The sequence below is a fragment of the Rhamphochromis sp. 'chilingali' genome, assembly GCF_963969265.1.
Source record: "Rhamphochromis sp. 'chilingali' genome assembly, chromosome: 5".
NCBI lineage: Eukaryota > Metazoa > Chordata > Actinopteri > Cichliformes > Cichlidae > Rhamphochromis > Rhamphochromis sp. 'chilingali'.
In genome coordinates this window covers 40,652,935-40,663,462 of record NC_137932.1, presented here as the reverse complement: position 1 = coordinate 40,663,462, position 10,528 = coordinate 40,652,935, and the positions used below count along the sequence as shown (strand labels likewise).

At 41.7% G+C, this 10,528-nt stretch overlaps 1 protein-coding gene across 2 annotated transcripts in view; it reads right to left on the bottom strand.

Moving 5' to 3' along the window:
* Positions 1 to 2,898: 2,898 nt before the first annotated feature.
* The window catches only part of LOC308396970 (arf-GAP with coiled-coil, ANK repeat and PH domain-containing protein 2-like), a 49,704-nt gene continuing 42,074 nt past the window's right edge, over positions 2,899 to 10,528 (bottom strand). Inside the window, exon 24 of one of the 2 annotated variants that reach the window (XM_080882639.1) lies at positions 2,899 to 6,125. In XM_080882639.1, the coding sequence (XP_080738765.1) occupies positions 6,046 to 6,125 (80 nt within the window). In that variant the 3' untranslated portion in view covers positions 2,899 to 6,045. The remainder of the gene's footprint in view (positions 6,126 to 10,528) is intronic. The other variant, XM_080882640.1, reaches the window with a different exon arrangement.

The following is a 10,528-nucleotide window of genomic DNA, read 5'->3' as shown; positions in this document are numbered from 1 at the left end:
CCCACTTTGGGAATATGATTCACAAATAAATCCTGCTGCAGTCTCCTCCTACTCCGCAGCGACAGCCGAACAGCATATTTCTATCATTCACCACCGTTTCACCCTGCGTTATAAAAGGTGTAGGAGTTTCTCTGCACAGCAGGCTGATGCTTTAGAAGAGGCAGGACAGCTGAAGCGAGGTGAACCTGGGTCAGCGGCAATATTGAAAGGGACTCGTGCACTTTGTTCCTCAGAGATGTTTAACCGAAGAGTGTCTGGTACAGTGGAGTTAAATGATGGTGGTGCAGACACTACTGAAGAAGCAGGAACATTAGTTTGCAGCAGACTAAACACATAGGTTCCCCTATCTCTCACACACACACACACACGGGTACGCCTATAAATCATCTGAAGTGTTGGGCATGACTGGCCTGCACGCCTTTCATTTAAAGCAGCTGCAGAAATAAACGTGCCGTAATTATTAAAGGTGGACCGAGACGCATGGTAATGGACTTGTGTTGAGATTGGCACCCGGATGGATTTATGACTTCACTGAAAAGGCAACTGACAGCATGAAGTCTTTATGCGCTCTGAATTTAGGTGATAAAGTAACCAAACACACAGACTCGTGTGAGGATTAAAGCCTTCAAATCTGGTGCAAATTAATAAAGTTAATAAACTAAGAAACTCAGACCTGCACAAAGACCATCTGAGCTGCTTTTTCAGGTCAAGTGTTTAACCTCTGAGTAAACACCCAGAGCAGCCCTCCCTCTGCTGGACAGACAGATTAGACCCTTTATTTTGATTTTCCAGGGAAAACCAAATCAACTCGGTTTTTCAGTTAAGAGACTGAAGAGAGAAGAGAAATCACGATAGCTGCGTCTCTTACCATCAAAGGAACATCGACAGATGTTTATTAACAAGCTGTGTCATAAACAGAGAAAATTATTTTAGGATTTTTGCCGTTTTCAACATATTCGTCGTCTTTTGAAATTCTTGTTTCTTTGACACTTGTTTTTTGTAAAAAAAATAAATAAATAAGCGAAATCCAGCATTTGAAAATCAGAAAATTAGCATGTGTGATTATTTTTGTCATTGACTGGCACCCGCATTCAGCGTGAAGTACAAAGCAGCTGCAAATAAGCTGAAATTATACATCAGAAGACAAACGAGTCAAAGCCTCAGGGCCTCAGCTCTCCAAAATCAGTTTTAGACCCCCTTCATTATCTTGTAATCAAGCTGTCTCAAATCACAGATTATCCTCTTTACAGGAAGCAAAGTATAATAGGCCAAAGCAAAGACAGCGTCACGATAACGAGCGCACAACAGCCGAGAGGAGCGTCTCTGTCGTGCTCTTTAAGAGTCCCTGAGAAAGAAGAAAAGTCCTTTGGGCTTGAAGTATTGTTGTTATTTATTACATTTGTCTGTTTAAACTTTTTAAGGACATCTTCAATCACTTTATAGGTCCCTTACTAGTACTGGTTTGGACCTGCTTCCGTTTCTGAGCTGCTGCAATTCGTCATGGCAGAGATTTGACAAGGTGCTGGAAACATCCCTCTCAGGTTTTGATCGATGTTGACATGATAGCTTCACACAGTTGCTGTAAAGGAGAATCTCCGGTTCATTTGAAATCACCGTAATGTTATGGGGTGGTGTGTTATCCAGCCAGAAGGAGCCATGGGACACGCGGTCTTAACAGCTGGACGTGTTTAGCAACAACACTGAGGAAGGATGTAGGATTTAAACGATTCTCAGCTGGTACTCAGAAGCCCAGTGTGCTAAAACTACTTGTTGTTCCTAGAGTATTTAAAAGTAGAATGGGAGGGAGAGCCTTCAGTTTTCAGGCCCCTCTTCTGTGGAACCAGCTTCCAGTTTGGATTCGGGAGACAGACACTATCTCTACTTTCAAGATTAGGCTTCAAACTTTCCTTTTTGCTAAAGCATATAGTTAGGGCTGGATCAGGTGACCCTGAATCCTCCCTTAGTTATGCTGCAATAGACATAGGCTGCCGGGGATTCCCATGATGCATTGAGTGTTTCCTTTCCAGTCACCTTTCTCACTCACTATGTGTTAACAGACCTCTCTGCATTGAATCATATCTTTTATTAACCTCTGTCTCTCTTCCACAGCATGTCTTTATCCTGTCTTCCTTCTCTCACCCCAACCGGTTGCAGCAGTTGGCCCCGCCCCTCCCTAAGCCTGGTTCTGCCGGAGGTTTCTTCCTGTTAAAAGGGAGTTTTTCCTTCCCACTGTCGCCAAAGTGCTTGCTCATAGGGGTCATATGATTGTTGGGTTTTTCTCTGTATCTATGAAGCGCCTTGAGGCGACTTTTGTTGTGATTTGGCGCTATATAAATAAAATTGAATTGAATTAAAAAAAAAAAAATACCCCACAGTACTAACACCACGAGCAGGGGCCTGAACTGACGACACGAGTAGGATGGATCAGTGCTTTTCATGACCCTACCATATGAATATTGTGTAAATGGTAGCCTCACTCTCCTCTTGTTAGCCGACAGGAGCGGCATCTGGTGTGGTCTTCTGCTGCTTAAGCCCATCGGCTTCACAGTTTAACCATATTGCGTTCAGAGATGCTCTTCTGCATATCTTAAATGTAAGAAGTGGCTATTGAGATTGCTGTTGCCTTTCTAGAGCCATCTACTACCACTGACTGGATACTTTTTCAGACCGTCCCCTGTAAAACCCCAGAGATGGTTGTGCAGAAAAATCCCAGCAGATCAGCAGTTTCTGACACACTTGGACCAGCCCCCCCGTCACCAACAACCGTGAGTGGAATTTAGGATTGTCGTCTAGTTTGATTTTAAAAGGAAAGTTTTTTCTTTCTTCATGAGCAGGCTGTGAGTTAAGAAAACCTCTCTGTCGTACAATAACCTGTTAACAGTGTCAAACGGCTGTTTGATGATTTTAATGAAGTCAAATGAAGAACTCAAAGTAAAAGAACCAACACTGAGCTGAATCCTCAAGTCTGTATGTATTGAAATCCTTCCATATTACAGGTATAACGTACAGTACATGTATATTGGTGTACAGACAGGCAATTTAAAAAAGGGGGCTAAAATTATTGAACGATACAAAGAACAGCATATACAAAAGCTTATTTAATGATTCAAGTACCTTTAACTTTATACTTCAGTCCTCTGGAGAATTCAAAAGCATCTGTACAAAATGTACAAGAATTGTATCCCAAGTTTCATCAGCCCCAGGTTTCCTCTGCGATTAACATCTGACTGTATGTCGTGTAACTTTCAAAGTGAAGTGCAGGAGAAGCGAGGAACACAGAAACTCACAGTACAAAACTTCCATCAGTGAAGTTGCAGAAGTCGAATTTGAAGATTTCACTGAACTCACCCGGAGGCGTCTAAACTGGATCCATCGGGTTAATGTCTCAGCTCAACACACGAGAGGACGGAAACAACAAATGTCTCACAGCAGGTGCATTACTCACTAACACATCCGGTTACTCTGCATCGCTCTGAGTTTACAGGTCTGTCATTTTCAAAACATTCCCAAAAACCTGCTAACAAATTTCATTGAAGGGTCGGTGTAGTTTGCTCCTAATTAGCTATGAGAGACTGTGTGCACCATTTACATGTCTGAGTAAACCTCGGCCTCTGTGCTTCAGCGACAGCCGTTCAGTGGATCTATATTTAATCTCGTCTTCTGTATAGTTAGAGGCAGGAAACAGCACAGTGCTGAATTCAGCTGGTCTGAACACGCACACAGCAGATTAATTGGACAGAAAAGCACTGATATTGCTTATAGATTCATCCATGAAATAAGAAGATGCTCATTTTCAGAATTTTTAGTTTTCTGCTGCTTTTTAGTTACGCTGTCAGGGGCAAATGTGTACTTCCCAATGAGTTGCCGAGCGGTTTCTGGCAGTTGTGAGTTGAAATTGACCACAAATGCGTATTATATAAAGTTGCTTTGGTTGCTAGCGGATTGCCACAGTTGTGGAAGTCTGCAAAGCAGATGCTAAGTACTTTTGAAGTGGTAGTAAATCTTGAAAAAAGTCTGACCAAAATAATGAAACGATGATAAGTCAGTGGTAAGGCACAACTTCCATATCTAGTTTGTGTCGCACTTTTTCGAGCTTCACTAAAACTCAGCGGTGTTTGCGGATGACTGTACACCGCCCATGCAAACTATAGGCGACAACTGCAATCTACTAGCAACCAAAGCAACTGCAAGGAGCTATCTGATGCCTTTGCGACCGCCAACAGCGACTCATCAGCCGGTCAGAGAACTCACATTTTTCAGTAACGACCAAACCGAACAGCAACCTTGCACAGAGGAAAAAACAAAGCCAACAGTTGTGCGTTGATTGCACTGAATTTTTTGGTGTCAAAGACCAAGCGTGCAATACCCTCAACCTTTAGGTGACCACGTGGGAGGGAGCGTGTCTCCAAAGAAAGCCGGGACACGGACTGACTGCATTCGCTCTCAGACAGATTGCTGAGAGTTTGCAGATAACTGTTGATACAGTCAGTCTGCAGCGGTGAGGGCGACTCATCTGTGATGCACATCTTTACAATAGGAAACTTGACTCACCTGGTCTAAACCGGTTGTACCGTGGTTATATTCCTACATCAAAGCAAGGCTGATGAGCACCTGTGTCATTTTGCAGTTAAATTGCCGTCCTGCAGCAACTACATCGTTATTTATGGAAGAATTACTGCTTCAAATTTAAGCGATTTCATGCAACTGCCAACGTGACCTCATTCAATCACAAACTGATATCAGACTGACTCCAGCATCTTCTTCCCGTCCTCAAAGCTACACCTATTTCAAAGGCAACAAGTTTATTGCACAGTCGCAGCAACGTTTTTGGTACAGCCACTGTATTTTGTGTGACTGCAGCATTAGATACGTTACAGACAACTGCTAAGCTATAAAACACATTTTACCGCGCGCTGCTGTCGTCTTATTAAAGGGCTTGTATAACGATCGATAGCCGACTGGTTTACAACAGCAGGAGGATGTTTTGTTTTTCTGACGAGCTGCTGTGAATGTCGAGCCACTCGACTATGGCAGGATTGACCAGCATTAACTGTTTTCTTTTAGTTTTTCATGGATCTACTCTGGGAAAATGCCATTATGATAAAAACAGCGTTACACTGTCACACCGACAAACACCTGGAAAATTATTGACCCATAAAATAAAGCGTTGCCTGTATCTACACAGTGAAATCATCCCAATAATGACCGATGGTTTTTCAAACCACTGCAGGTACTTGTGAGAAATTACATTTCTAAAAAAGAAAAGCATTTAAAAATCAAGTCAAATCAACTATTTAACCTTACATGTGAATTCATTCTGGGTTTGCTGCTGTCAGAGATCACTGTACACTTCAAAGCCACCATCCAAACTGGTAGACGTCTGTGGTGATTTAACATAAAAGCATACGGACACTTATACACTTACTGATGATTCTCTAAAGAAAAACTTACATTAAAAAAAATGCTGCAGCTCATTAAAAGAGTCCCAATGAAAAGCAGAAGCAGTTAACAAAAAGCATGAAACAGAGCCTTTAAAAGTCTGCCGTGGGCTTACTTCTCTGTGCAGCTCTGATGCACCACAACTTTAACTTTATTAAAAAAAAACAATAAGTGTCCTTCACCGTCACAAAGTGTGACAGCAAACATTTAACTCAGTCAAAGTAAGCGACAGCCTTGACGGCATCTTTACATTCAGTCTGAGTGTAATTATCATTGGATTTAAGACTATGTGAATCCTTCCAAAGGCGTTAACACTGTACCATTTACTTACTGTTATACATCCTATTAACATGCACAGTTTAAAAATAAAAAAAATCCACTGTTGAAGCTCCCCTTCAATTGAACGAAGCACTCGCCTTGGTGAAAACGAACTCATGAAAGGGAGCTTTGGCTACATTAGATACGGTCGCTGGCTTTGATGGGCCGTTTCTGAATGAGTGTGAATGCGAAGTGGACATCATTCCAACTTTTGTTTTTGTGAAAACAGCCCTTCTGACCGCGGGTGGACGGCGCTCTGCAGCGTCACGGCCGCTGCGAGTCGTACTGCTAGTAGCGGTTCAGCTTGTCTGGGTCATTGGAGGCCATGTGGGTGAAATCCTGGAAAATGTCCTGGTACGTTTCATCTCCTGTAAAAACACGGGGGAGAAAAGATGTGAGTAACAAAACTTTTTTTATTTTCTTAGGAAACAGTGTAAGACCATAGACTGTATATCAAAGATGGACATTTTGACCTTTAAAAAAACAAAAACAAAAACTAGATAAACAAACAAAAGGATTATAATTTACAAAAATACATCATTTTGTAATTAATAAGATTTAAAACTAGCAACTGGTCACTTCTGTACAGTAGTATTTTTTGCAACCAGAAGGGTCGCCCCCTGCTGGTCATTAGAAAGAATGTCGGTTTAAGGTACTTCCACAAAGCAGTGAATTTATGCTTCAGAGTTAAATCTGCACCGCCTTAAGATACGGCTGTGAAGTAATGAATCCTTCTTTGAAGACCACTTTAAGTCCACTCCCTGGGGGGGCGCACGTGCAGCTGGTGCACTGTAAAGTCCCCGTTGGTGAGTCTGTGTGGTCACAAAAAACAGAAACGTGGCATCCCCACAGACCCTTGCGGTCCAATCTATATCGCTCAACGTCTGTGTTAAATCTAGCCGTCAGTAACCTGAAGAAATGCATCTGTACATCGTGTTAAAGCAGCTGCAACGATATTTATTGGCCTGTTCAGTACAGTAAATTCCTTCTGTGCATTTGCTTCCACTTTTTCCACCAGAGTTTCTTTTCTTTTTTTTTTATTCATCAGTGAGAGAAAAACAATTATTGCCTCAATATAACTCGCAGATTTCAGTAAATCCCTGGAGGGAGACTCAGAAACTATTGCAATGTGAATGAGGAACAAAAAGTCAAAAACGTAAGGAACAAATATGTTTGCCTCTGAATGGTGCCAGGATTTTATTTGTTTCTATTGTAGCTGGCACCGTATCTAAAAACACAGAGTTACTGTAAAGTAATCACAACATAATCCCCGAGCACAGGTCTGAATACTGGCAATCATGCCGGCCACTTGGTAGGCTTTACAACGATTCACCAAAGTCGTCTAAATCAACCACGAAACCCTACGCTGTAACCTGACGTGCCTCTCCCTAGAAATGCACTGTGATTGGCCCGTTTAGTACCATCCTTCCCTCCTATTCACATCCAGCTATTTCTTCTGTCGTTGTATCGCAAATCAAATGAAAGAGAAACGATCAATTCAGCAAGAGAATCTTAATTGCCAACGTAGTGGCAACAATGTTACCCCGAACACAGGTGCCACTTAAGTGGTTTTTGTAATTTCCACGTTTGCAGTTCCACTTTCAGCCTCATCATCGGACAGTTATCGCAAAGGTACAGCCAGACGTCTGCGAGCCTGCCTGTTTTTGTGACTCCAGCTGCACAGACTCTACATAGGACTCAGAATTATGGAAATTATGTACATCTTTTATATACAGTCTATGACAAAAACACTTCATTGTAGATACGTTTAAGAAGGAAAAAAAACTGTTTACTGGACTGCTCATAACTTATGTTCACTACAAACTAAAGTATTGACGGAGCTGCATGAAATAATAAATCCTCCATCTCGTATCTTCTGCTGTAGCACAAATGTTTTGTTTCCTGCGTAGAGGCAGGTGTTTAAACAATGTTCACAAATAGCTGAACTTTTCCCCATATTCCCCTTCATATTCTGCCAAAGTCTTCAAGTTGTCAAGACTACAGTGATCATAAACCCCAATGCCCTCATTGTGCAGATGTAAAGCAGGTAAAACATGCACAGAGTTTCATGCAAAGTGGGGAGGGGGCTCATGCAGCGACAGTGTCATCAGTGTCAACAAGAGTGAAAAAGAAAAAATAATTAGCCATACCTGTTAAGAGTGCTGGCGTGGTTGCGAAATATGAAACAGAACAATGTAGAGGGGAGAAAAGAGGCGAAGGACAGAAGAAGCAAAAGGCAAATGTTTGAGGAAACAGTCAGCGAGGCCCTCGTTAGCAACGGGACACGGACTCGGAGAGAAAAGACAGCCCACAGACAGCAAGTTTGTTTCATCAACAACTGTATTGTGTTTAAAGTGCAGGAGTTTATGTACAAAAATACAGTTGTGTTGGCCTCAGCACCCCAAAGAAAGAGAGAAAAGAAGAAAGGCACAAACTCTGGGGAGGAGAGTGAGAAAAGCAAAATACAAAAAGTGACAGAACAGATTTACATAAAAGAGAACGTGAGAGTGTGTTAGGAGGAAGAGAAGAAAATTCCACCTTAATCAGATCAGTGGTTCTCAGTCGGTTTTAAGGGTAAATTTCTTGTTTTGGGGGGTTTTAAGAACACGACATGATGTTGTAAAAGAATAGTATTTAAAAACATCGTAAAATTATTTTAAAAAATCATTTAAATGCCAAGAAATATTAAACCGAGAACCACGGCTCTGCACTTCAAACACTCGAGTCAAGAGAACTTCTTTTAAAGAGAAAAGAAAAGGAACAGAGGACTGATGAGGTCACCTCTCCCTCACATTCATTAACCCTGAATATCCCTCATCACTCTCAGCACTCATCAGCTGATTGGAGGGTGCTGATGAAGAGGCGCTGGAGTACCAAACATGTTTTTAAATCTCCTTTTCTGCTCAACACAAACATCCTCTTACAATCACTGCTAACAAACCTGCTGCTGACCTGTTCGGCATCAGCAGCAGTTTCTAAATCAGTCTCTATCAATAACCATTAAATAAACAACAACAAGACAAAAGAACTTCTAGTTATTTGTTGTAAGGTCCAAACAGCTACTAACAGTGCATCTTCCTCCAGCTGTGCATTTCGCCCTTAGTGTAAACGCTCCGTTCTTCGAGAAGAAATGAGCTCAGCCCTCCTCTTCCTGTGTGTCAGCACACACAAATGAATAAATCCTTTTGCTCCACAATCGCACACAAACATTTCATAGAGAACTACTAAACACCAGATCTCTAACATCCAGGGACATCCACACAAATCAGCGATTAGAAACGTTGGATTGACGCTCTGCCTGCAGCAGGGGGCGCTGCTCTTTCAGTGACCGTTTCATCAAAGTGCTTTGGCGCCCTCCGAGCAGTCGGGGCAACATGAGAGAGACGATGTGGGATGAAACTGGGGTACAGTTCAATCATTCATTGCCTGTCAGCAAACCTCACCCTCCTCTCCGTCTACATTCATTTTGAAAACCTAGATTGTTTTACAGTTTCTTTGCTTGTTTTTTTTTTAAATAATAAAGCTCCCATAATGATTAACGTGAATATAAGCCAGGACAAGCAGGCGATCAAAAGCTATACATGGTTACATGTGGATACGTTTCTAGACTATTGCACTATTCCCAATGAGTTGCTGCTTGAAATGTACCACCTTCAAATCCACTAACATTCAGGACGATTAGTGCAAGGGCTCTAAAAGTCCTTTTGTCTTACAATTCTGGATTTCCCATGATTATGGGCAATGAGCAAGCACACTACAACCAAGACACTCAAAAGAAAAGTATGCGAACACAAGAGTCCTCATGGCACTTACTGCTGTGCAACCAGAGTCACTCTAAAAACATCATTTACAGCATGTACAGTAAGAATACCTAGACTTACTAGAGTCATCTCTATAAAAGAAAACTGCTCTAAAAACATCTGTCATGTAACACCAGAAAGATGCGTCATTAAATAAGTAAACAGGACTTGACAAGCAGTTAAGACTTCAAATAAGAACCATACAGTCATGGGAAAAGGTACAGCAGTTGCATAACCATTAACAGGAAGGTGCATAAATGACTTCTGAAAGGTCAGTTGGAAAGGAAAAAAGATTACAGACACGCCTCTCACGACGATTTTAAAAAGCATCATTCAAAAAGTCTTGATTATTGCCAGATACTGTAGTAGAAACTGCCCTCCCTCTGAGGTCTGAGTGTCACTGGATACTGGTGGCAGTTACTGGGCAGATTTATTTATTTTTTTATTTATATATATATATATACTTTTTTTTTTTTGCAAAGATACTGTGACTGCTGGCAGAAACACAACAGGAATTTAAAAATAACAATTACTTTAATCAAAACAAAACCCTACCTTCTAATCACCTCTAAAACCGAGGAAAAATATTTTTGTGCTATCAGTAACTTGACATGAGTAACAGTCACTTAAATGGAAAAGGTGGATGTTCCAGTTTGGAACAAAAACTAATACTGCCCAGAGTCGATGGCTTTAACCCTGCCGCTGAGGGACAAGGTGCAGAGCTGGTGGAGCACCTGGCAGGAAGTTGTAACAGCAGGACACACGAGCACAGCTGGCAGAGTTAGGCTCAGCTCACTTAAAGGCCAGTGGATTAAATTCCTCTCAATAAAGAAATCGCCCAAATTTTTAACAATACCCCTGAGAATGGATGATTGGGGGTGGTGCTCTTTTAAGTCAGCTGACCCCAACTCCGACACTTTATGTTTCCTAGGCGTCGTTGGCTCAACGCGCAGCGGCTGGTTATTCAGATT